This window comes from Oncorhynchus tshawytscha, linkage group LG16 (assembly GCF_018296145.1).
Source record: "Oncorhynchus tshawytscha isolate Ot180627B linkage group LG16, Otsh_v2.0, whole genome shotgun sequence".
Lineage (NCBI taxonomy): Eukaryota > Metazoa > Chordata > Actinopteri > Salmoniformes > Salmonidae > Oncorhynchus > Oncorhynchus tshawytscha.
In genome coordinates this window covers 57981593-58008496 of record NC_056444.1, presented here as the reverse complement: position 1 = coordinate 58008496, position 26904 = coordinate 57981593, and the positions used below count along the sequence as shown (strand labels likewise).

General features: G+C 44.7%; 1 protein-coding gene across 3 annotated transcripts; it reads left to right on the top strand.

Annotated features, from left to right (window-relative positions):
* Positions 1-375: 375 nt before the first annotated feature.
* Positions 376-21331, top strand: LOC112215996 (protein FAM110B). 3 transcript variants are annotated; one of them, XM_024375538.2, is made up of 3 exons: positions 376-479; positions 17823-18136; positions 18300-21331. In XM_024375538.2, exon 3 carries the CDS (start codon positions 18308-18310, stop codon positions 19694-19696), a length of 1389 nt encoding a protein of 462 aa, XP_024231306.1. In that variant the 5' UTR covers positions 376-479; positions 17823-18136; positions 18300-18307; the 3' UTR covers positions 19697-21331. The 3 variants fall into 3 exon arrangements, with proteins under 3 accessions (XP_024231306.1, XP_024231305.1, XP_024231304.1); XM_024375537.2 differs by having other exon boundaries at positions 377-483; XM_024375536.2 differs by lacking the exon at positions 376-479 and adding an exon at positions 10068-10247.
* The last annotated feature ends 5573 nt before the right edge of the window (positions 21332-26904 follow it).

Here is a 26904-nt window from a genome sequence, read left to right as displayed (position 1 = left end):
GCTGCACCTGCGATAACACAAATCTGTATGCAACCAATAAACTTAATAATACTCTATTTTATTGCGCAGAGCGGTCTCCAAGCAGTCGACAATGCATCTTCCAAACTGGGAACTGAACAATGGCTGATTGTGGGCATACCAAATTGGGAGGGGTGAGGGGTGAGGGGTGAACAAGATCCCATGCCTTGAGCGTATTTACAACATTTAGTCCTAATCTAAAGCAATGCCATCGGATTTGTTCTTAAAAACATATGTATGATATTTGTAGGGTTTTGATTATTGAAGACAAATTACACCTGACTTTTTTTATATTGCCACTAAATGGGCTTAAGTTGGTATCTTCCGCGCCAATATTGAATTCCCATACTTATGCACTTGATCTACAACCAACCCGACGATGGATACTTACCAACAGCGTTATCATATGAGTCTGATAAAGCATCGAAAACGATTAGCCATAACGCACTCGGAGACACATAGTGAGTAAGTTATCTACACAGTATTTCATTGCATTCCAATTCAGCTTTCTACAACCAGAATGAATGACAGACTGTGGGCATGAGAATGGGTCTATCTAGTAAATTGGGTTTTAGAACCATATTATTTACATTGTTTCATTATCATGTGGTTGTGATTGCACACCTTTTTCCAAGCCAATGGACTAGAGAAAGGCGTAAAATAATTTTGTGTCAGCCAACTGGCTAACTTGTGTTGGCTGGAAAGGTGACTTGTGTGTCTGGCATTAGTAGTGGACCCTGTAGTAGGTAGGTTAATTTAACACATTACTTTATGGTGCGTGTTCTATGTGACTTGTTATCCTCAAACTGTTGAGATAGGTGTGTTGGGTGTTCCCTCCCATGCAGGACATTAATTAGGTGGGTGTCAAATGAATGGGGTGGTTTCGGGAAGGAACGTTACTTCTCAATGTCCCCGTTGGTGTATTTGCATGCTGGTTTCTGTGCAAGGCAAGGGCTGAAGTTCTGAAACAGATGTAACTTTTTTAGGAACATAGCTTTAATGGTGTAAACAAACATGACTCATTATGTTGTCATCCAGAGTCATGTTGCCTTTATTTTTCAAATTATAGAACAACATTTTACATACGAGTTTGGTGTGCTTCCTTGTTTTCATTTTTGGCATGAAAAAATAATACATTTTAGGAGCTGCAGTAGTATCCTTTTCACACACATTTCTGGCCTGTCTGTCCTAAATCCTGTCAGATTAAAGCCTGTAGCAGATGTCAGTATTATTACAATAACTGTCGCACACACACTGTTAGGGCCTTGAATAACTACACACACAGAGTAAAATGTTGTCTTTGGGGTAACAACCAGATTTCACAATATCAAAATGTAACTAACAATCTGGGTTAGTGCAGTTATTACCCTGCTTGTTTTGACCTTCTGGCCTATGAGCTCAGACTTAATTTAAAAAAGACCTGATTTCAAACTCTATGCTCTGGCCCACTTGACATAGCATGAATGGGACAGAGTAGGCTATTAGAAAAAGTGTGGGTGATTTGTCATTTTGTGGGATTGAATAAGAAATCCCCCACATTGCTGGTGGGGTAATAGTTATGTGAAGATGTTAGGCATATCACTCCGTGGCTGACTGTGTTTTAGGCTGGCCTGAGTCTGGTTGTTGTCAGGGCTGCTGACTCTGTCATCTACCATGTGATGAGAGTGCGCTGGCAGCCAAGTAATCCACCAGTCAACTCACCACAGCATTATGCAACTTCATTTTAACTACTAAACTGTCAGATTAAAACACACCATGTTTTAAAAGCCACCTGTAAAACATCCCACCACACTTCAACGCCGCACTATTCAATACAGTTTGAGTGATTCCTATACAACATTCTCAGGCAGGCTGAGAGTATAGTATAGGTTCCCTAGCTACAGCTTGGAGAGAGGAGTGGTCTCATGGCCCCTCACCCTCCTAAATTATGAACACTTTGGAATGGGGTCAGTGACTCTGCCCTTGACACTGAGCTGAGGACCGAGGAGATTGTCTGTCTACCGCCCTACTCTGTTTGGAGTTTGAGATTATTTTTGCATCTCTCTTTTCTTGTATCAGAGGTAAGCCAAACAGAAGGTATAAAAGCTAAGGTAACTGAGCTAAACGACTACCGCCCCGTAGCACTCACATCCGTCATCATGAAGTGCTTTGAGAGACTAGTCAAGGACCATATCACCTCCACCCTACCTGACACCCTTGACCCACTCCAATTTGCTTACCGCCCAAATAGGTCCACAGACGATGCAATCTCAACCACACTGCACACTGCCCTAACCCATCTGGACAAGAGGAATACCTATGTGAGAATGCTGTTCATCGACTACAGCTCGGCATTCAACACCATAGTACCCTCCAAGCTCGTCATCAAGCTCGAGACCCTGGGTCTCGACCCCGCCCTGTGCAACTGGGTACTGGACTTCCTGACGGGCCGCCCCCAGGTGGTGAGGGTAGGCAACAACATCTCCTCCCGCTGATCCTCAACACTGGGGCCCCACAAGGGTGCGTTCTGAGCCCTCTCCTGTACTCCCTGTTCACACACGACTGCGTGGCCATGCACGCCTCCAACTCAATCATCAAGTTTGCGGACGACACAACAGTGGTAGGCTTGATTACCAACAACGACGAGACGGCCTACAGGGAGGAGGTGAGGGCCCTCGGAGTGTGGTGTTAGGAAAATAACCTCACAATTAATGTCAACAAAACAAAGGAGATGATTGTGGACTTCAGGAAACAGCAGGAGCAGCCCCCTATCTACATTGACGGGACAGTAGTGGAGAGGGTGGAGAGTTTTAAGTTCCTCGGCATACACATCACAGACAAACTGAATTGGTCCACTCACACAGACAGCATCGTGAGGAAGGCGCAGCAGCGCCTCTTCAACCTCAGGAGGCTGAAGAAATTTGGCTTGTCACCAAAAGCACTCACAAACTTCTACAGATGCACAATCGAGAGCATCCTGGCGGGCTGTATCACCGCCTGGTATGGCAACTGCACCGCCCTCAACCGTAAGGCTCTCCAGAGGGTAGTGAGGTCTGCACAACGCATCACCGGGGGCAAACTACCTGCCCTCCAGGACACCTACACCACCCGATGCTACAGGAAGGCCATAAAGATCATCAAGGACATCAACCACCCGAGCCACTGCCTGTTCACCCCGCTGCCATCCAGAAGGCGAGGTCAGTACAGGTGCATCAAAGCTGGGACCGAGAGAAGCTGTTTTTCAGTCTATCTCAAGGCCATCAGACTGTTAAACAGCCACCACTAACATTGAGTGGCTACTGCCAACACACTGTCAATGACACTGACTCTACTCCAGCCACTTTAATCATGGGAATTGATGGGAAATGATGTAAATATATCACTAGCCACTTTAAACAATGCTACCTTATATAATGTTACTTACCCTACATTGTTCATCTCATATGCATACGTTGATACTGTACTCTATATCATCGACTGCATCCTTATGTAATACATGTATCACTAGCCACTTTAACTATGCCACTTGGTTTACATACTTATCTCATATGTATATACTGTACTCGATATCATCTACTGTATCTTGCCTATGCTGCTCTGTACCATCACTCATTCATATATCCTTATGTACATATTCTTTATCCCCTTACACTGTGTATGACAGTAGTTTTTTTTTGGAATTGTTAGTTAGATTACTTGCTCGTTATTACTGCATTGTCGGAACTAGAAGCACAAGCATTTCGCTACACTCGCATTAACATCTGCTAACCATGTGTATGTGACAAATAAAATTTGATTTGATTTTGATTTGATTTTGATTTAATAGTTATGGCATGCCGAAAAGATGGCTAAAGTTTTGACTCTGAAGGGCGAATAAGATGGCAACAGTGATAACAAAACACCCTCAACTATCTACTGAAAGATTAGTCTAGGCATAAAAATCTGTTATGGATTGAAGATTATTTTGTGGGGAATGCAAGAATGCACTTTTTTTCAGCCAAGTCACAGGTATACTGAACAAAAATATAAATGCAACATGCAACAATTTCATATATGAACTGTAACTCAGTAAAATCTAAGGACATCAGTCAATATAAATAGATTCATTCGGCCCTAATCTATGGATTTCACATGACTGGGAATACAGATATGCATCTGTTGGTCGCAGATACCTTTAAAAAAAGGTAGGAGCGTGGATCAGACATCTAGTCAGTATCTAGTGTGACCACTATTTGCTTCATGCTGCGCAACACATCTCCTTCACATAGAGTTGATCAGGCTGTTGACTGTGGCCTGTGGAATGTTGTCACACTCCTTTTCAATGACTGCGAAGTTGCTGGACATTGGCGGGAATTGGAACAAGCTGTTGTACACACCGATCCAGAGCATCCCACACATGCTCAATGGGTGAAATGTCTGAGTATGCAGGCCATGGAAGAAGTGTGATATTTTCAGCTTCCAGGAATTGTGTACAGATCCTTGCGACATGGGGCCGTGCATTATCATGCTGAAACTTGAGGTATTGGCGTCAGATGACTGGCAGGACCATAACCCCACCGCCACCATGGGGTACTCTGTTCACAATGATCAGCAAACAGCTCTCCCACACAATGCCGTATACGTTGTCTGCGGTTGTGAGGCTGGTTGGTTGTACTGCCAAATTCTCTAAAACGACATTGGAGGCAGCTTATTATAGTCTTTGGCAACAGCTCGAGACATCTGTGGCATTGTGTTGTGTGACAAAACTGCAAATTTTAAGAGTGCAGTTATATTATCTCCAGCACAAGATGCCCCTATGTAATAATTATGCTGTATAATCAACTTTTTGATATGCCACACCTGTCGTTTGGATTATCTTGGTATGCTCACTAACAGGGATGTAAAATTTGTGTACACAATTTGAGAGAAATAAGCTTTTCTTGAGTATGGAACATTTCTGCGATTTATTTTTTACATTTTTATTTCAGCTCATGAAACATGGGACAGTGTTTATTCAGTGTTAATACTTACATTTCCCGTTATGACAATTCTTTTCAGTTTTTTTCCAATTAACAGGTGTGCCTTGTTAATTTGTGGAATTTCTTTCCTTCTTTAAAGCATTTGAGCCAATTGTGTTGTGACAAGGTATGGTTGGTATACAGAAGATGGCCCTATTTGGTAAAAGAAAAAGTCCATATTATGGCAAGAACAGCTCAAATAAGCAAAGAAAAACAACAGTCCATTACTTCAAGGCATGAAGGTCAGTCAATCTGGAAAATGTGAAAAACTTTGAAAAGGCAGTCGCAAAAAAAACCATCAAGTGCTATGATGAAACTGGCTCTCACGAGGACCGCCACAAGAGAGAAAGTTACCTCTGCTGCAGAGGACAAGTTCATTAGACTTACCAGCCTCAGAAATTGCAGCCCAAATAAATGCTTCACAGAGTTCAAGTAACAGACACCTCTCAACATCAACTGTTCAGAGGAGACTGTGTCAATCAGGCCTTCAAGGTTGAATTGCTGCAAAGAAACCACTACTAAAGTACACCAATAAGAAGAAGAGACTTGATTGGTCCAAGAAACACAACCAATGGACATTAGACTGGAGGAAATCTTCCCTTTTGGTCTGATGAGTCCAAATTTGAGACTTTTGTTTCCAACCGCCGTGTCTTTGTGAGAATGGATGATCTCCGAATAAGTGGTTCCCACCATGAAGCATGGAGGATGAGGTGTGGGGGTGCTTTGCTGGTGACCTTGTCAGTGATTAATTTAGAGTTCAAGGTACACTTAACCAGCATTGTGAAGGGGTTAAACCAAGGCCTCATACCTTTTTAAAGGGTTAAGTTGTTTTATGATAAACTGTATGGTCTCCTCTCAGGAGACGTGTGTGTGTGTGTGTGTGTGTGTGTGTGTGTGTGTGTGTGAACACCTGTTTTGAGTGTTGTGCCCTTCACACACTATCAGAAGGCGGAAAACCGTCTGGGCCCCACCGTGGCTGAGGTTCTGAGAGTACGACTTGTTTTCTGAGAACACAAGGCTGCTGCAGACCTGATGAAAACAGCCACCTTTCAGAAGATGCTTAGACTCGTTCATCTTGTTATGACCTTATACTTGTCATGAAAGGTCAAGTTTCAGTCAAATCCACTTCTGAGCTTTTAATTGCTGACAAGATGGTTGCTGCTGTCAGGGGGAGGTTATATTTATTAAAATGTTGCCAGGGAAAGTCACGCAAGGGGAACTGGGGAGGCTATATGGATGTCTTAGACACTTTGCAGAACCTGGGGAGAGCTATCATATACTGTACTCTGTATCAACTTCTGCCTACAATTGTATTACTAAAGGAGAATTGTAATACTTAAACAGAGGTATGTTTCCCGTCTACTACATATATGTATGTTTGATAATTAGATAGACCTGATCATGTGTTTGAAGAAATTGACCAACAATGGCTACCACAGCATTCTCCAGCGATACGCCGTCTTGTTTGCGGTTAGTGGGACTATCATTTGTTTTTCAACAGGACAATGACCCAACACACCTCCAGGCTGTGTAAGGGCTAATTGACCAAGGAGTGCTGCATCAGATGACCTGGCCTCCACAATCACCTGACCTCAACCCAATTGAGATGGTTTGGGATGATTTGGACCGCAGAGTGAAGGAAAAGCAGCCAAAAAGTGCTCAGCATATGTAGGAACTCCTTGAAGACTGTTGGAAAAGCATTCCAGGTGAAGCTGGTTGAGAATGCCAAGAGTGTGCAAAGCTGTCATCAAGGCAAAGGGTGGCTACTTTGAAAATGTAATTGTTTAACGCTTATTTTGGTTGCTACATGATTCCATGTGTTCATAGTTGTGAGGTCTTCACTTTTATTCTACAATGTAGAACATAGTAAGAATGAAGAAAAACCCTTGAATGAGGTGTCAACTTTTGATTGGTACTGTATATACAGTGCATTCGGAAAGTATTCAGACCTTCACTTTTTCCACATTTTGTTGTGTTCTTATTCTAAAATGTATTACATTGTTTTTTCCCCCCCACATCAATCTACACACCCCATAATGACAAAACAAAAATGTTTTTTCATCACAAAAAATGTAAATGTTACATAAGTATTCAGACACGTTACTCAGTACTTTGTTGAAGCACCTTTTGGCAGCGATTACAGCCTTGAATCTTCTTGTGCCAAGCTTGTAGTGTCATACCCATCTGTATTTGGGCAGTTTTGTTCTCTGCAGATCATCTCAGGCTCTGTCAGGTTGGATGGGGAGCGTCACTGCACAGCTATTTTCAGGTCTCTCCAGAGATGTTTGATCAGGTTCAAGTACGGGCTCTTGCTGGGCCACTCAAGGAAATTCAGAGACTTGTCCGGAAGCCACTCCTGCGTTGTCTTGGCTGTGTCCTTAGGGTAATTGTCCTGTTGGAAGGTGAACCTTCGCCCAACTCTTTGTGCTTTGCTCCATTCGTCTTACCCTCTCCTGAATTGTCTCCCAGTCCCTGCCGCTGAAAAATATCCCCACAGCATGATGCTGCCACCAAGGACTTCACCGTAGGGATGGTGCTAGGTTTCCTCCAGACTTGACGCTTGGCAATCGGGCCAAAGAGTTCAATCTTGGTTTCATCAGACCAGAGAATCTTGTTTCTCATGGTCAGAGTCCTTTAGGTGCCTTTTGGCAAACTCGCAAGCGGCCTGTCATGTGCCTTTTTACTGAGGAGTGGCTTCCGTCTGGCCACTATAACATAAAGGCCTGCTTGGTGGAGTGCTGCAGAGAAGTGTGTCCTTCTGGAACTGTTCTTGGGGACCTTCAATTCTGCAAAATTGTTTTGTACCCTTCCCCAGATCTGTTGCCTTGACACAATCCTGTCTACGGACAATTCCTTCGTCCTCATGGCTTGGTTTTGCGCTGACATGCACTGTCAACTGTGGGACCTTTATATAGACAGGTGGGTGCCTTTCCAAATAATGTCCAATTCATTGAATGTACCACAGGTGGACTCCAATCAAGTTGTAGAAACATCTCAAGGATGATCAATGGAAACTGGATGCACCTGAGCTCAATTTCGAGTCTCATAGCAAAGGGTCTTTATTATTTCTCCTTTATTTATTTGTAATAAATTTGCCAAAAAATTATTACAAACCTGTTTGTTTCCCTTCATCGTTATGGGGTATTGTGTTTAGATTGAGGGGAAAGAAGTATTTAATCTGTTTTAGAATTAAGCTGTAATGTAACAATGTGGAAGAAGTCAAGGGATTGGAATACTTTCTGAATGTAGTGTGTGTGTGCACACTACCATTCAAAAGTTTGGGGTCACTTAGAAATGTCCTTGTTTTTGAAAGAGAAGCACTTTTTTTTTGTCCATTTAAACAAGGTTGCGGGACGTTCGGCCTCCGGGCCATTTTTTTTATGTGTGTGTGTATATGGTGACCACAGCCATTTTGCTGGTCAACTACCATAATCCAATATTCAATGACTGCCACAGTGTGTGTGTGTGTGTGTGTGTGTGTGTGTGTGTGTGTTCCACAGCAGTCAGAGCTTAGGGCCTGCTTGGGCATGCTGATGTGTAATATGGAACAGTAATGTGAGCGCGTCAGACTGGCTTAGTCTGTCCAATGGAATGTGTGTGTGTGTCAGAGCCCTGAGGCCAGGCTTATCTGTTGTGGGAGCTGGGCTGGTGCTGCTGTAATAGTGAACCTGCACCCCATATGCCTTTTCACTCTCAAAAAAAAAATGCAGAACATGGATTGTTATGGAGAATGTGATAGAGCAGTAGCAGTCAGCCATACAGTAGCTGTTCTAGCGGGAGAATACCAATCATAGACTCACTCCGTTTAATCCTCTGACACCTACCTTGCGGCTAACGTAGGTGGAACAGGAGCAGTTGTCGGGTACGCTCAACTACACTTGGCGATACATTACCATAGCCACTGGGTATACTTTGGAAGTTGTTATTGATGTTCAGTAGTTGTTCTGCTGAGCTTGTTCCCCTGGCAGAGTGGTGTCGGTTTCAACGCAGCAGAGGATGGAGGAGGAGAGACGGTAACTTGACGGTCTGTCTGCAGGGGGTTCAGCTTTAGGCGGTGTGGGATCATAGGGATGTTCGTCGCTGGAGTTCTGCAGATGACATACTCAGGGAGAGGCAAGACAGATTTCTCTGATCGGACTGGTCTCGCTGTGCTCTTTTTTTTTTTATGAGACCCTGAGAGAGAGGACATTATTTGGTGGGATAAAATGTTATTAACTGGACGTTTTTAAATCATGACATAAATATTACACTATTTTAGTGTTGATGTTCTTTACCATACACACACAGCCAGCTAGTGTGATTTTTGAGTGGAAGGCCAGTGTGATTCTCACTGTGCTGTGTCAGGAAAATGAGAGGGTAGTTTCATAATTCTACCCACAGAGCCCTGTCCATAGCACCCCACCCTACACATCGGTTGGCCATAAATAAGCAAGACGTGCAGGTTTTGGACCATAGAAGAGAGGTACTGTAAAGTCTGGGCCTTGCTTACAGGAAGCCATCAAGCTGCTGAATGAATGGACTTGGATATAGACTCACACAGGGCTGGGTAACACAGCCTAGTCCTTTCCATGTATTCCCAGTAGGACTGCTGCTGTAACACAGGCCAACCAGGCTTACTGACGGGCTATATCCTCAGCCACACCGGCACGTGGTTTTCTTGTCTTTCACCCAGCTTTCTCTGAGGTATATCACGTTCTCTAACAGACCAGAGGTGTTTTTCAGCTGGAATAACCTCTGGGGAAAGTGGAAGTCCATAGAACGGTTAAGAGATTATTTGTTCATGGGTTTGTTAGGGACAAATTATTTTATGGTGGTTAAAAATGATGCTTTAAATTTTGTTTCACAGTTGACTGGCAGTTTACTGGAATCCTTCACTGGGACCATTCCTTTGCTCATCTGTAACGGGTAAAGGAAAATGTGTCTCGGCTAACCCTTTAAATGGGAAGAAAGTGTAAGGGATCTCTCGTGACTGAGGAAGAGGCCCTGCCTGGCTGCTTCCTGCCTCCAGAGTGGCTGTTCCTGATTCAAGGCAAAGGGTGGAGTGAGTGCAGGAGGAGGAGTATTTCAGTGAGGGAGTGAACCAGCCTCTACAGGTTTGTGTTCAAGGAGAACTCCGCATACACACACTCACTCAGGACCCAGATGCATGCTCTACATTCTCATAGTCAGCTTACACTCTAGAGGGCTTGATTCTCCAGTGTTCTTGTCCAGATCTTTGAGACTCCGCTGAGGATTCCACTCGTGAACACACACGTAAGTAGGACTATCTGGACGAGCTGACCAAACAGCCGGAGTGTTTAGAAGTGGTTTGTGTTTGTTTGATTCTACACCAGGGGGCTTGGGTGTTCTGTTATTTTAGGTAACCAAACTTTGACTCAAGGGAAGTAACTTTTGTACTCCAGAATGTAAATGATATTCATATTCTCCCGAAGCACATTCCATTTGTAACTAGATGCATGTAATTTGTCATTTTGCAGTATACAGTTGAAGTCGGAAGTTTACATAGTTAGGTTGGAGTCATTAAAACTAGTTTTTCAACCACTCCACAAATTTCTTGTTAACGAACTATAGTTTTGGCAAGTCGCTTAGGACATCTACTTCGTGCATGACACAAGTCATTTTTCCAACAATTGTTTACAGACAGATTATTTCACTTATAATTCACTGTATCACAATTCCAGTAGGTCAGAAGGTAACATGTTGACTGTGCCTTTAAACAGTTTGGGAAATTCCAGAAAATTATGTTATGGCTTTAGAGGCTTCTGATTGACTCAAATTATGTCAATTAGCCTATTGGAGGTGTTCCTGTGGATGTATTTCAAGGCCTACCTTCAAACTCAGTGGCTCTTTGCTTGACATCATGGGAAAATCAAAAGAACTCAGCCAAGATCTCAGAAAAAAAATTGTAGACCTCCACAACTCTGGTTCATCCTTGGGAGCAATTTCCATACGCCTGAAGGTACCACGTTCATCTGTACAAACAATAGTACACCATGGGACCATGCAGCTGTCATTCCACTCAGGAAGGAGACGCGTTCTGTCTCCTAGAGATGAACGTACTTTGGTGTGAAAAGTGCTAATCGATCCCAGAACAACAGCAAAGGACCTTGTGAAGATGCTGGAGGAAACAGATAGAAAAGTATCTATATCCACAGTAAAACGAGTCCTATATCAACAGAACTTGAAAGGCCACTCAGCAAGGAAGAAGCCACTGCTCCAAAACCGCAATTAAAAAAGCCAGACTACGGTTTGCAACTGCACATGGGGACAAAGATCATACTTTTTGGAGAAATGTCCTCTGATCTGATGAAACAAAAATAGAACTGTTTGGCCATAATGACCATCGTTATGTTTGGAGGAAAAAGGGGGACGCTTGCAAGCTGAAGAACACCATCCCAACCGTGAAGCACGGGGGTGGCAGCATCATGTTGTGGTGCTTTGCTGCAGGAGGGACTGGTGCACTTCAAAATAAATGTCATCATGAGAAGGAAAATTATGTAGATGTCTTGAGATGTTGCTTCAATACATCAGTTTGGAAGTTAAAGCTTGGTTGCAAATGGGTCTTCGAAATGGACAATGACCCCAAGTATACTTCCAAAGTTGTGGCAAAATGGCTTAAAGACGACAAAGTCAAGGTATTTGAGTGGTCATCACAAAGACCTGACCTCAATCCCATAGTACATTTGTGGGCATAACTGAAAAAGTGTGTGAGAGCAAGGAGGCCTACAAACAGCTCTGTCAGGAGGAATGGGCCAAAATTCACCCCAACTTATTGTGGGAAGCTTGTGGAAGGCTACCCAAAATGTTTGACCCAAGTTAAACAATTTACAGGCAATGCTACCAAATGCTAATTGAGTGTATGTAAACTTCTGACCCACTGGGGATGTGATGAAAGAAGTATAAGCAGAAATTAGTCACCCTCTACTTATTCTGACATTTCACATTCTTAAAATGAAGTGGTGATCCTAACTGACCTAAGCCAGGGAATTCTTACTAGTATTAATTGTCAGGAATTGTGAAACTGAGTTTAAATGTATTTGGCTAAAGTGAATGTAAACTTCTGACTTCAACTGTAGTGAAAACCTATCGTATGGAGACTTCTATCCATCAGACACAGCCGCTGTCCATCCTCTCTGGCTCCTGTGGTCTCATGGTTGTTTGAATTTTCCTAACTTAAATACTGGCCTTGATTATAAAAGTTGGCAGCTCTGCTTCAAGACAATCATCTCTTTCCCTAATTGGGTATGTGTGGCAGTGGAAGAATTTAAGAGTAAACACATTCTTGCCAACAATGCATTTGAGAATGAGCATGTTGAAAACCATGGTGATGATAATGATGTAGGGCAGTTGGGGTAATGTAGCTTTAAGTCAGAATCACATGTTGGCTGGGAAATGTTTTGTCTCTGCCGTCAGCCTGTGTGTGTGTAGGCTAGTGTATAGTGGCCGTATCTCCTCTGGCCCTCAGGTAAAACAAACAGAACATCCCCACTCTCTCAGGGGCACTTTGGGCTTTCTGCCTGCATTATGGCAAAACAACCTGGGATTCCAGGGGTTAATCATTGGATGATGACTGCGAAGCGTGTCTGTGGGAAAGTGGGGTTCTCTGGCAAAGCCAACACTGAGGCACCGCCGACGACTCAGCCCGGCCACTCTCTTCCCCAGCATCATGTCTCTGTGATTACTGGCTGGCTGGCTAGGGACATGTCTATGTGATTGCGCCCGCGCCTGAATTTTGGAATGCATTCATTGCTGAGGGGGGATTTGTACTCCCTATCTCTTTCCCCTTAGGCTGAGCTACCACAGTAAAGGCCAGGGCTGTGTAATTGTCTTGTCTATACTGTGTTATCTAACATTAAGATTAGTCATGATGAGGAGGGACGCAGGGTCGTAAGGTTGCTCAGCAGGGGACTGAACACTGAGCCCTAGGGTTTTCAGAGAAACACGAATGCTTGTGAACATTTTTATAATCGAGAGATGACAGTTGAGATTGAGTTGGAGCACTTTGATTTGTTAGGGTAATATGGGCTATATGGAACACTGTCTAATCCTCTGTCAACATGACTAATGAGTGTTTTTCCTGGTAGGCCCTACTTTCAGAATTCTCTTTGAACCCCTTTCTCTTTTTTCCTAGTGGGCTAATGTGGACAAATTACAGATGTCTTTGTCCGTATGTTTGCGCTACAGAGCTTAGCTCCCCTAGGGAGCGCTGTACCACCTGCTGTTGTTTCATTACCTCATTTAGCCTAGGCCACACACTGTTATACACTGCTCAGTTTAGCGAGAGATGGGTCAGTGTGTATTTGTGTGAAGGATGTATTTTGTGTGCATGTTTGCGTGCGACATCTGTCTGTGTGTGTGTGTGTGTGTGTGTGTGTGGGGGGGGTAAGAGTAGACGGTCAGTTGGGATCTCCAGTGTATGTAATTGTGAATGGGATTTTGTATCCTGAAGCCATAGACAGACAGTGATGGTTTAGAGGGGGGAGTTATGCTCCAATGACTAGCTCTAATCTGACTCTCTGTTGACTTTGTCCTGCTGGGCGTGTGATTGTTAGGGCGGGGGTGTTGGCAGGCACAGAGAACATCTGTACTTGTACCCTAACGGACACTCTAGTATGGGGTTTCTCGCCATCCATCTCTCAGCCCAATCTGCATTAGCCTAACTTTAATGCAGTTCAGCATGTGTGTGTGGAGGATATATACATTGACCCTATGACATAAGGTTACAGGTTTTAGATCCTGTGAGATTTGCTGATACTGTGGAGTTGCAGCAGCAGTCCTCTCCTGGGAAAACTTATCTTCTTTACTCCAGTAAAACCTCTTAAATCACCCCCTGGAGACAGTGGTTGATAACCTCTGAACTGTTGGGTGACCATAAATTTGGAGCACAGTGGGTGGTGGGGTTAGTGGTGACAATCAGTCTCTGTGCTATCCATTGGGTTGCCAATGGTTGCTTTTAGTAGAGCTATCTTGGTTTTGGTCTTGGTTTTAGATTAGTAGAGAAGGCCAATACATACATAGCTCCGCAAAGTGAGGTGAGTTCACAGCTCTGCAGGGTCCGCTAGCCTCTCAGTCCAGCAGGACAAACAGTCAGTCACACCATCTCACTGTGTTTGTTTGTATATCCATCTCGGTCACGTTTCCTGTTGTGAAATTAGTCACTGCTTCCTTCTATATGTGTGATGTAGCCTACCTGAGAAACCACGGCCAATGGCAGCTTCGCTTCCCCCTCTTTCTGTGGTGACTCTTCTGTAGAAGGTGGCACCCCTGTTGTTGTCCTTCACTCTGAGGTCAATGTCCAGCAGGCCAAGGCTACTGTGGAAACCAACTGACTCCTGATTGGCAGGCTCGCTTGGCTCCTGACTTGAAACTGCTTTCCAAGACTACTGTCTGCCACTTTAACCCTTTACAATAGCACCACTGCCTGACGGAAGCCCTCTTTATCCTGAAGCATATGAATTGTAAGGCTGTATTCTTCAGGAATTCCTCTGTTCAGTCCTGACCTCTTCCTCACTGTCTCTTAAACCCCCTGCTCTCTGTCTCCGTCTCTGTCACGTGATAGGTATTATGGGAGAAGCAAATTGTTTCCAGTCACATAATTCCCTTGTAATTACCCCTCATGGCTCTCTTGCCATGTACTCTGTGGGCTGCTTTTTCCTTTCAGCCAGAGGCCACTGGGTTGGTGCTGACCACAGATAGATGGAGCACCTGTGGCTTCATGTGCTTTTCTCATAAGGCATAGCATTCTCCACTAATCATCAGCTGGATGAAAAACTGTACACTCAACGAAACAGAGGTAGAATATTGCTGTGAGCCTGGTTAGGGAGAGCACAGCAATTTCCATTCTCCATTTGTGGTCATTCCAACCACAGTGAGTGATGTAGTTGAATGTTCAGCCAGCCAGGCAGCATGTCATGCAATTGGAGGTGTTTTTATTTCTGACAGGAGGTATTCCTGTCCCCCCGTACAGTTGCTGAGGGCCTCTTGTTATTAGATCAGTTCACACCTCAGCCTGGGGCAGGAACTAGTTAAAGTTTAATTTATTTGCACCAAAGAAAACAAGTGATAAACAACAATACAAAAACAAAAACCAGTATGACATTGACATTTTACACAACCACACCCAAAATGCATTGTTAGGTTATGGACCTGCACTGTGTTGGTGCCTTTCCAATGAGACTGCTTTAGTTCGGCTGGCTACCCGAACGATGGGCTCACATACTCCCTTAAAAGACCGTCGCTTGAAAAATGAGAAAAAAGCGGCAATAGTACTGTTTGTCCATTTTGAGACGTTGTAGCCAGGACACTTCCTCAATAGTCACAATTAATCTAAGAAAAGTCAAGAAGTCTGTCATTAATTGACTTTTTTTGCCAAGGAGATCTTATTCTGATTGTGGGAAGCATGAGGAACACCTTTACCCTCGCACCAGCGTGTCGCCAGTGTTTTATGTGAATGTTAGCGCCAGTGTTATTGTGTTTCCCTCAGGCGTGTGACACTAAAGACTTGTGGCGGCCAGCATCAACAACCTCTGCATCATTCAAGACTGTTGCCTTGTGGCGTGTTTTTTAAAGTTTATCTAGCCATATTGTTATGTAGATGCCAGCTTCTAAGTACCCGGGGCCTTGCCTGGGCTCCAAGTTAGAGCAGCTCCGCTGGCTCCATGACCCAGTGAGACACGGGTGCTGGCCTGTGATGAAAACAAAAGTCTGAGCCTTTTGGGTAAATCTTCATTTGTAAATGCGGTAACAACTGTGGATCTACCTCTGAATGACAATGGCTGGTGCTTCAGGAAGAGATGGGTAGGTTGTGTTTACACACCTTCCTTGTTAATACACAGCATTTGGGATTCATAGCCGTATCACTGGCTGAGGGCACAGATAACAAAGCGAGGGGGTGGAGAGTGGATTTCAGGATTATGCCATCTGTTAGGGTGGGTTTTATATGGGCGGTAGGCAGTGGCACCATCCAGGAAGAAAATGATTACCCTCTCTTATCACCAGGAACAGGAGAGGTTTATGATAATTACCAGAACAATAATTTGTTTGTGATTACATCCAGCATGTGTAACCATACAATAATGGTAACCAGACACTAGCAGGCTTGTGGTAGTTAATTGGGCAGTTGATTTAGGTCAGGGGGGTTACTGAGTCTCTTGTCTGAATGAAAATGTGGGTTCTGGAAAGGGTACTGTCTGTCTGAGATTTGTCTAGCCTTTGACCACCAGCTGCTGTGTTGGAGTGTTTGACAGTGTCCTGCCCTCATGTGTTTGTCAGTGGCCCTGTAGGGTTGCAGCCTCGCCTGCATGATTGAAGCGCTGTACAGTAACTGTGGATGTGAATGATGACTGGGTCGGGGTCTAGCACAGACACCAGAGAGCCTGCCAGCCACCTCACCCCTCTGCCTGAGCAACTGTGCCAGCTATTAAAAGACCTGCCTCTTCGAGACAGCTGTGTGTGTGTGTGTGTGTGAGGAGAGATTGAACTGCACAAGGCAATGCAACCTTGTTTTATGTGCCACTGTCATGATTACAGTCACGTCCTTCCTGTTATTTCTCTGTTCTCTCCATGCTCCCTATGGCTCACCTGTTATACAGACCCTTTGAGTGTTTGCACACTGTACGGTACACTAACCATTCCATTCCTATGTTCATATCTATCCATTTTGGTAGCTGACTGGTAGACTCAGGGTCATACTACATTTTACATTATTTTATAGCAGGATGTGGCATATCGAGGCATTTCCTACTAGAATTCTATGCTCTATTTCGGTGGAGATTTCTCCTTTTGGTTTGTCACATGCAGAGGATGAAAGGAGGCGTGTGCGTTGTTAGTAGTACAGGCTGATATCTGTCGGTCCTGCTTTCTCTCTCTTCTGCTGCTGGAGAGGGGGGACATGAGCTCTGGGAGACAGCAAGGCTATTAAAAGATTAATAAAAAAATGTACAGCGGAATATGATCATGGTGGTGATAAGGGGAAAGGGATGAGCCCAGCCAGCAGTAACGCTCAGTGTGATGTAATCCGGGGCTTTGATGGTGTAACTGTAATGAAAAAAAATTACATTCGGAATTGCTTTTCAATTCCTCTGAAACTGGGGATCAAGAAAGGAGGAGACAGAATTGGTGGACGAGAGCAGCTGTCATCGGCTGTGAGCATAGACATGGGAACAGCAAGGGAGCAATTCTCTTCTTTCTCCACATGTATTAAGAGTACTTTTAAAGTCCAATCTTTACCAGGAAGATGTGATGCTCCTGAGATTGAGAGGATATGAAACATGATCGGCTGATGTCTTTACAGTTTTGCTCTTCTCATATTTCTTCACATACTTTCTCTCACTGTATGGCTATAGTGTTGAACAAAGAGCAGAACAAGTGGAGCAGTTGAGGATGTTAATGTTTTAATAAGACCCTGTTTGATGCAATTCGATGTAAAATATTGCAGCTTTTTTACCCACCTCCCCCCCCCTTTTTTCTTCTCCCTTTCGAATAATTTAATTTGAATGAAAATTCAGTTTGTTTTGTTGTCAGTGGGGGGAGGGGTGCAATTGGTCAGAATCCTTTGACTAAAGCCAATAGCAGCGTAGCTCCCAACCTCCACCCCTCCCTGCCCTGCTGAGATTCCCTGTCTGGCCTGTGATTGGCTGCATTGGGACTCAGCAGCCGGAGGCAGTGAGTGTGTTTAGGGGAGGAGTTGGCTGCCGTATTAAAGCCGGCCGGTCTGCTGTCCTTTTGCTTAAGAGTGCTCCCGTGTGCGTTTGTTAATGTGGAGCAGTAACGTTACAGGGCGATTCTCCTGTTAGTCTGACAGTCTTCCTCTCTCTCTTTCATCTCCAGGAGCCCTGCTGGAGCTTCACTCCAGGAACCCTGAGAATCTGTGGAGCTGCTAGATCTGTTGCTTTTCCGGGACGGACAGAAGGATCAGGAGATTGAGTTGCTCTGTCAGTCTGCCTGTGTGATCTAGTTACCAACCAGCGGCAGCTAGGCTAACCCTAGGATCTGCCCCCGTTGGGTCACTGAGCCGGACTGATGTGGAATGTGAACCATGGTGACCCTGTTCCACAATTAGCCTTTCAGTGAAGAGGACAGATAGGGACGACGTGAAGAAAGGAAGAAGAAAAGGAGAAGTAAGAGCAGCAGCAGATAAACCGGTAAGAAAGTTAATTGGTCCTTGGGTGAGAGGGAGGAGAGGAGGGGGGGGTAAAGGGGCCGTGCAAAACACCTATTTTCTCTGGCTTGAGACAGTTGTGAGCACGAAAAGGACATTGACCATTACTGTCTCACTCTTTACTTTTCTCTCTGCTTTTCTTTCAGACCCCAAAATGCCTGTAGAGACCCTCCGGCCCTCGGACGGGTGCCTGGTGGGGGTCCCCTTCACCTCAGCCATGCCTTTCCGCATCCTCAACAAGGGACCCGACTACTTCCGGCGGCCCGCGGAGCCTGGAGCCCGTAAGCTGAGCGCGGTGGAGCGTCTGGAGGCGGACAAGGCCAAGTATGTGAAGAGCCAGCAGGTGGTGCTCACCAGGCAGGAGCCTGTCAAACCACCCATCATCCGTAAGCCTCTGCTGTCCCCGGGCATGATGCTGCAGTGTCGGATCAATGCCCCCCCGGCCCGCAAGGTCCCGCGGCGGCCGGTTGACTCAGAGAACACAGGAGGGGTAGGGTGGCGGAGGGGACCCCCTCTTAACCTGGATATCCTCAACAACCTCATCAACGTGTGTGATGGACCCCTGCACTGCTCCCCGTCTCCCGTCCCTTCCTCGCCCTCCGCCTCCTCTCCTTCATCAGGAGGGAACAGCATGGGGAATAGACTCTTAGCTGACCAGGAGAGGAGCAACCGAATCCTGAACGACTTTAAACATGTTAATAACTGCAACACCTCCTCCACATCCTCCTCTTCCACCTCTCCCTTTAACAACAACAGCCAGGCCTCCCCTGCCGAGCCCAGCCGCCTGCCACCTCCTGTCCCAGCACGGGGCATCAGGGTGGGGGTGCCAGTGCCCTACAGCACTCCAACCTCAGTGACGGTGCGCAGGGTGGATGTTAGGCCCCAGGCTGAGGTGAGGAAGCCCCTGAGGACCCACCTCCGGGCTCCGATCAAGCCCAGACAGACTGCCCAGCCCCAGGTAGCCCAGCCACAGGCCCCACCACCACCTCCTCCACAGCAGCCCCAGACTCAACCTCTGTCCCTCACCCCCATGCAGGCTCTCCCCTCTTCCCCACCCTACCTGCCTCCCAGCCCCATGGTGTTCGGGGCCGGTATGATGCCCCCAGCCTCTCCTGCTTTCACTCGCATGTCCTCAGCCAGTTCCAGGGGGTCTCGGCCTGGCTTGGCTCGTAAACACCCCTCCCTACACCGCTCCAAGTCTGACCTGAGCGACCGGTACTCACGAGCCACAGCCGACCTGGAGCGCTTCTTCAACTACTGTGGGCTGCACCCAGAGGAGGTAGAGTGCATGGGGGGAGTGGAGCGCTTCGCCAGGGCCAGCTCAGACATTGTGTCTGTGTCCAAGATGCGCAGCGTCAGCACCCCCAGCTCTGAGTGTGAGCAGGCCCGGGAACAGGGGGAGGACGAGGATGAGGAGGGTCCTGCCCGACCTGGGGAGCGTGTCCCCTATGGAATCTCAGTCATCGAGAGGAATGCTCGCGTCATCAAGTGGCTATACGGGATCCGCCAGGCGCGGGACTCCAACGCTGTGTCCAATGTTTAGAGGAAAGAGACAGGACAGGGAGGCTCTGGAATGATACCCAGGCCTGTCCCACATTGTTTTTTTTGTGTTTTTTTTATATTGATAAATCCCACAGACCATTGAGGGGTCTTTGGTATATATTTTTTATTTTTGTTTCAAGGAGGACATTGTTATTCTGTTGCCTTACCTCATGTTTTAGAATATACATATTTTTTTTTTTTTTTTTGGAGGGGGGTCATTATTTTTGAACCATCAATCTTTCAAAGTCGGAGAGCACTCTGGAGCACATGAATTCATCTGGGCTGCAGGTCAGGACTGCTTCCCTAGAAGAGCAGGACAAGCAATCACACTTCTCAAACAAACATTGAAAGCAATCATGTCAGGGATAGAAATGACTGAATGCTGAGGAGGATGTTGATGGGTGTAGACCAGTGATGCTGTGGTCCCTGCTGTCTGTTTGTCTGTCACACAGGTACTAAGGATGCTGTGTAGAGGGTCCCAGAGCCCTGTTGTGTCTGCACTGGGGTTGGAGCTAGTCTGATGATGCAAGAATAGACTGTGTGTGTGTGTGTGAAGAGCAAGTAAGACTTAGAACCCCATTGATACTGTGAAACATGAAAGCTTTTTTAAATGTTTTTACCTTAGCTTTAAGACTTCATTAATACCGTTGATGTTGATTCCAGCATGCAAGTGAAAGTCAATATATTTGTGGGTCATCTCAACATAGCACAATCACCTGTACTCACAAATACACAATGAAAACAGACGTTTTCAGGTCTGCGACGGAGTAACGTCTGTAGCTGTGTACTGCATTGACGTCTGTATTGCAGGTGAGCGTGGTCTCTAATCAAGCATTGGTGCAGTTTAGTGTTTCTGTTTATTCAGTGAAGAAGTATGTCTGGGTGTGGATGAGAGTCTTGTGGTAAGTGTAGGGTGGATGGGTAGGGGTGCTGTCTGGGATTGGAGGTGAGGAAAGTCCAACACTGCTCAATGGAAGGGGGATCAGGATGGTTGGAGTAGGAAAGAGGGAATTCTCTGAAAGTAAACAGGGGGTGACTTTGGTTCTGCGTGTCCTCGACAGCCTGCAGAGAAGATGGACCAATATGTCTTTTAAAAATGCAATTTGAAGTTGTTACAAAGCTATTGTAATCGTACTATTCAACAACCGGTGCATAGCATTCAAGCTTTGTACAAAAGTGCAATCTGGTTGCATCTATGTGAACATACACACAGACAAACCCACACATTATATGCATACAAAATCCAGGCACCAGCCACCCGCACAACATTAGTGTGAGTGTTGTGTAACTGAATTCTGAAGTATGTGTAATGATAATATGCACTCTGCAGGGTTGGAGTCAATTCCATTTCAATGACTGGAATTGGAATGGAATTGACCCCAGCCCTGGCACTCTGCTCTGTGTGAAGGGAAAAGAGGAGGCTGTTTATTTATGTGATTTCCTGTTCCTCTCAGAGGAGACTGATGGAGGGCTCAGTGGTGAGACAATGTGTGGGTCTAGGACTGAGCTCCACGGTCTGTTGATGTGCTTTTGAGGTCAGCAGTGTCTGGCTGCCCAAAGAAGAGTCAAGCTACAACTTGCAACATGGTGTCTTTCTTAACATGTCAATAAAGAATAAAGTTTTAGGAAAAATATATTTCCCTGGTCAGTGATTATGCTTTCAGTGCCTACCAAAATATTCAATGGTGTAGAGTTTGTCATCGAGTTGAATGTCTTAAGGTCATTGTGACGGCATATGGACATAGGCTCTGTTTTTTTTAGAGGCTACAGGTCAGCTTTGCCAAGTTCTGAGATTTTCAATGTGATGCGTGTCCAGAGGAACACCCACAGCTGTTCCTAAATCTAACGGTTTGCATGAATTGACAGCAGCACTCCCAAGTTAAAAAAAGATATGTTTTTCTATAGTCTCTCATCCATTATTTAGAATGAAAAACGGTTTATTTAGTACATCATGCTACAGTTCTATTTTCTTCCTGATATGGCACAGGTCCAGAAGAGTGTTGGGGCCGGATTCCGCCGTCGAACATTTTGCCTTTCTTGCGCTCGCCATTCCTACGCGCTTCTCATTAGTTGGTGTTTAGACCTACCTTATGCAGGTGCTTCATGGCCTTTGCAGACGTGGTTCCCTTGCGCGTGCTGAATAAATGTAATTCAACTGTTGAAAACCATCCCACTTGCTGTGTTTTCAGTACATTTATCTTCAGCCATTCCTTTTAAACACCATGTCTTTTTTTTTTTTTTTTTTAGTTTGACTTTGGTCGACACAGTCAATAGAATATATTTAGAGAACCGGTTCAGAATATTAGGGATCAATGAAAGAAAGCCATGTAAATACTGACATTCATCGTCGTTTCAGCACCAATTGGTAGTTTTACAAATATTCTCATCTTGTAGATTTATTAGCGTTAGGAAAGTATTTATGAATCATAAACAGGTTAGGAGAGCTTTTACGCACGAAAGAAAATGGTTTGATTCATTCCGAAAAATTACGCATTGTTCTTCAACCCATGGTAATGTTGGAAGGTTAGTGTACATGTAATAGGGAGAATAGTGTACAATAGTAGCCTTGTCTATTGCCTGCACTAACCATGGAAAAAAATAAAATATTGCGCCGTGCGTTGGCTTCAAACTGTCATGGCTTGGTCTGCGCTCTACTCCATAATTATTTCATTAGCCTACATGTCTTTTTATAATATCAACTATTACTAATGATCCTCAGAAACAACCACATGGCTGCGACGGCATTTACAGAAGAACCAAGTAAATGAAATGATTGTAGGCTGTACCAACTGAAGGGAACTAACAGTAAATTCACAGTTGAATATGTGTGGTTGTTAGGCCTACTGACAGTGGCTAGTATTTAACATGATGGAAACAGAGGAAGTCAGGATAGCCTATATTTAGGTCATTCGAGAGCGGGCCCATCCCTCCAAGTTAAGGCCGTACAATTTAAATTATGCGTAATGGCACAGCATTTTCATACACTTTGTGGGAAAGTTGATATGCTTCAGTTTGCTGCCATATGACTGGTTTCACATTTGTCTCCAGAGATCAGAAGGTAAAATAATCTAAACAATTGTCATTTATTTTTACAATCCCCTTATCCAAACGCATTACTCATTTACCTAGCTCTTATCAATTTGTAAATGACAGAAATAACACTATTCTCCATGCTCGGAAAAGTAAAGTCGATTTTTCATTTTTTATTTCTCATAGTTTCCTTGAGCGTAAAGGTGGTAGAATTATTAGGGCATTAAGTTACGGTCAGAATACGGCATCAGCTATTCTCATGCTTAAGTTCAAGATCAGAATCCACAGAGAAAGGCGCATATAAAGAGGATTCCATTCCATTTACGGAAGCTTATTTGCCTACTTTACCCAGTTGTCTTCAATGGAGCATTTCTCCTTCATACTGACAGAGGGGAGGATGGATAGGGAATAGATGGGGAGGGGGCCGAGTCGGGTTGTTACCCAGCTGCTGAATTCCACAGTGGCCCTGCCTGCTAAACCCTGTCCCATGGCACGTTACTTCAACATCACCTCCTCACCCAAGGATGTGTTCTGATTTAGGGTGCAGGTTTAAGTAGCTTTGGGGAGGGTTATAGTGTTGATGGTATTGGGGCAGCAATGTGCTATGGATCCATAAACAAAGCGATAAATATTGTCCCTGAGGCTGGGATGAGGCCCAGTGGCACCAACCACCTGTCACTCTGGTCAGCAGTGATTCATGTCCAGCCCTCAGTGGAGGGAGAGGGGGAAAGGATGGGTGAGAGAGTGCACCTTCTGCATGCCAATATGCTTAGTTTTAGGGCTTATACTGAAGGAGCAGACTCCCTTGGTCTGGGAAGACCAGTGTTGTTAGGAACACAGGTATAAGGACAACAGACAAGGCAGGGACTACTGCCATTGTGTTTTTAGTATGCCTTATTGGCCCCTCTCATTTTCCTTCAACAGCTTTTCAAAAGTAGGGGATCCTATGATGTGAAATGTGCCATTTCAAGACACAAGACGAATGTTGGAGTGCGGGACAGGAAGTAAACTCAAGCATATTTCCTGTGTTATCCCATGCTCTGTCGTTTCCCATTAGACTGACAGACAAACAAATGGGATCAGCTAGCTCTCAGGCAGAGTGAGTGAGGAAGGCATAGAGGAGGCCATATGTCCATATTGACTGAGAGATCCGCTGGGCTCTGGTGCTCTGCAAGGGGAAAAACACACAGACACACACACACACACACACATCTGCATTTTCTCACAATCACACACACTCGTGGAAATGTAGCCGTCTTAGTGTGTGCTGCATGTTTGCTGAGTGTATGTCTCTGTTCTGTGGGTGAGTGTATGTGTGTGTGGAGTCTGACTTTAGACTATGAGGCCTGGGTTAAACGGGGGGCCAGGGAGAGTTTGTGTTGTAAACTGAAGACTTCCTGAGCCCTAGTTCCTATAAGAAGGCTTCTGCTAATGTATGTCAAGCCCTGACACACTCACCCACCGGTGGGAGGGAGGGAGGATGACAGACAGTGATAAGCTGATTAGGGACAAGGGGCAGATGGGGTCTGTGTGTGTGTGTGTACATGCTCTGGGTGCTGTATCCTGTGGGAAAACTGGGGGACAGTGTGGTTTTTAACTTAGCATGTTGCAGCACTCCACATGGATCACATCACAACTTACCTGCTACACTGACGCGGAGGTATATCTAGCCTTTTCTGTACATACAAATACAGCCTCTAAATGGTACTGTTCAGTACAATACTCAACTGGAGCCCCTATGGCTCTAGCTGCAGTCAGATCAGCAACTTCTAACCATAATCTTTAAAAGCTAAACTGTGAAACCATCTTTAGATCAGCTGAAAGGGACGAACGAGTGCCAGTCTGGCAGGGGATATAGGGAGGATGATGCCGGCGAAACAGGATATTTATAGATTGTGTAAAACATATTCACAATATAACACGTCAGCCTATCTAACCCACTAACAGAAAGGAAGATTCCCATGTTTTAGGTGACGATGGCAAACAAGGTTATTAGTAAGGTGTCTGTGCTTGCTACTGTTTTGCAACAGTAAAGTCATAGTGTGGGAGGGCAGGAGTGCAGAGCCATGTCTAAACCCGTTTCTGTCGGATCTCTTACAGGGCATTCAGAGACACCAACGTGTCACTTTAGGAGGCGTGCAAAGCAACTCCTTTAATAATGTATCAAGCTCGTAAACGAACAGGTGAATGCAGAAAAAACACCTGAGACACTCAAACAATACTAGTTGGGCTGGTAGAGCATCACTTGAGAAAAATGGTCCGATCACTTCAATTGCTTACCATATGAGCTTTTGTTTATCAGGTCCTTGGAGGTATTTTATTATTTCAGTGAGGGTCAATGAGTGAGTGTATGTGTCTCGGTTCGGGTGCTTGTCTTTCCATTTTGTTTTCTGGGAAACTTTCAGACTTTCCGTTTGGAAATATGTACTGTAAAAGGCATTAAATCACCGAGATAAGGAGAAAGCCAGCCAGCCAATCAGATGAGATGTGTCTTCCTCTGCACTTTGATCTGTCTGCTGCACATGGCCAAACACAACCACACCTGTCTGCCTCACTACACTGTCTGACAATAACAATGTCAGGCCAGGAACCGTAATTAACGGAAACAACGGATTTACCCTCCCACGACGGATGCCAAATATTGAGAGTACCTCAGGCTAGAGTTGGGCAATTCCAGGGCTGCTTGTGTTTACCTAACCTCTTTCATTGAAAAATCCCTTGACTGACATCACAAGTTTGATAGGAAGTCTCCCACCCTGTTGTTATTGCAAACCCTGACCTTCTATGTCCTGTAATGAACTACTCTCTTGCCAAAGGTGGGCAGGGTTTGTCTTTTTAACACAGGCTGGGAGTGACCAACCTATCAGTACTGTTGGTCACCCAAATCATAGTACAAGCATGTCAATAATGATGTAATATGCTCTACTGTATTTTATAGTGATGATTACCACATAGTTTATTATGGTGTTGTAGTGCACTATAATGCACTGTAGATATGCACAGATGGACTGTCACAGCACATTTTTAAAAAAATGATGTGATATACTCTTGAACCATAATTCCAAGATATTGCACTGAAATATAGGTCAGTGTGTGTGTCCCTATGTCTTTCAACAGGGTAATTGACTTAAAGCAGACTCAACAGATCAGTCAGGCCCCGATTCTGACCCGAGTTAAGCGCGCACTTCTCTCTATGCGTATTCTGATCTTGAACTGAAGCATGAGAATAGCACTGTTAGTTTGGGGTGGAGATCAAAGAAATGAAGGTGTGGGGGAGGTGTGTCTAAACTCTATCTACGGCCTAAAAGGGTTTTTTGGCTGTCCCCATATAATAACTCTTTTTGGTTCCAAGTATAGCTGTTCTGGGCTCCATGTAGAACCCTTTCCACAGAGGGTTCTACATGAATCCCAAAATTGTTCTAACTGGAACCAAAAAGGGTTTTACCTGGACCAAAAAAGGTTCTTCTATCGGGACAGCTGAAGAACCCTTTTAAAACAGTGTACAGATTAGCCGTATTCTGACTTTTACTTAATTCCCTCATAATTCCACCTGAGGAAACCATGAATAAGGTCATGCAAACCTGCAGGTTCCATAGCTAAAATAACAGCATGCTCCATGCGCTGTCATTTCTAAATTGATAAGACCTATTGGTAAGAGCTAGGTAAATGAGTAATCCGTTTGGAGAAGGGGATTGTAAATACACATAGCAAATGTTTTAGATCATTTTCCCTTATGATCCCTGGATACGAATGTGAAACCAGTTAAATGGAAAGCAAACAGAAAATCATATCAACATGACATGAACTTTTCCGCAGTGAAATAGACAAATAGATGTGCCGTTATCTTTATGCCAGAATTTTTTTGCATGGATGAAATTTGGACATCAAAGCTTCTGTAGGGCTGAACATGCTGAGCTGATGTATGTACTTTATAATGTTTTAATTATAGCCTATGCCTGGGCTTTTTTCCATTTTATTTTACAATTTGTATCATGTGAAATATTAGCCACTATTGGGAGCCACCATCAGTAATACCCATATACATTTAGAACTGTCACTTTAGTGTTAGTTCTCTTCAATTTGTATCTTACATTTTGCATAATTCCATTCCATTCCGTTTACCTTTCTTTCCTCTGTCAGGTCTGTGTTAATTATTCCTGAGGGTCGCTAGCATTAGTG

Excerpts from the sequence above, each read along its gene's own strand:
- LOC112215996 (XM_024375538.2), top strand. The coding sequence starts at position 18,308 with ATGCCTGTAGAGACCCTCCGGCCCTCGGACGGGTGCCTGGTGGGGGTC.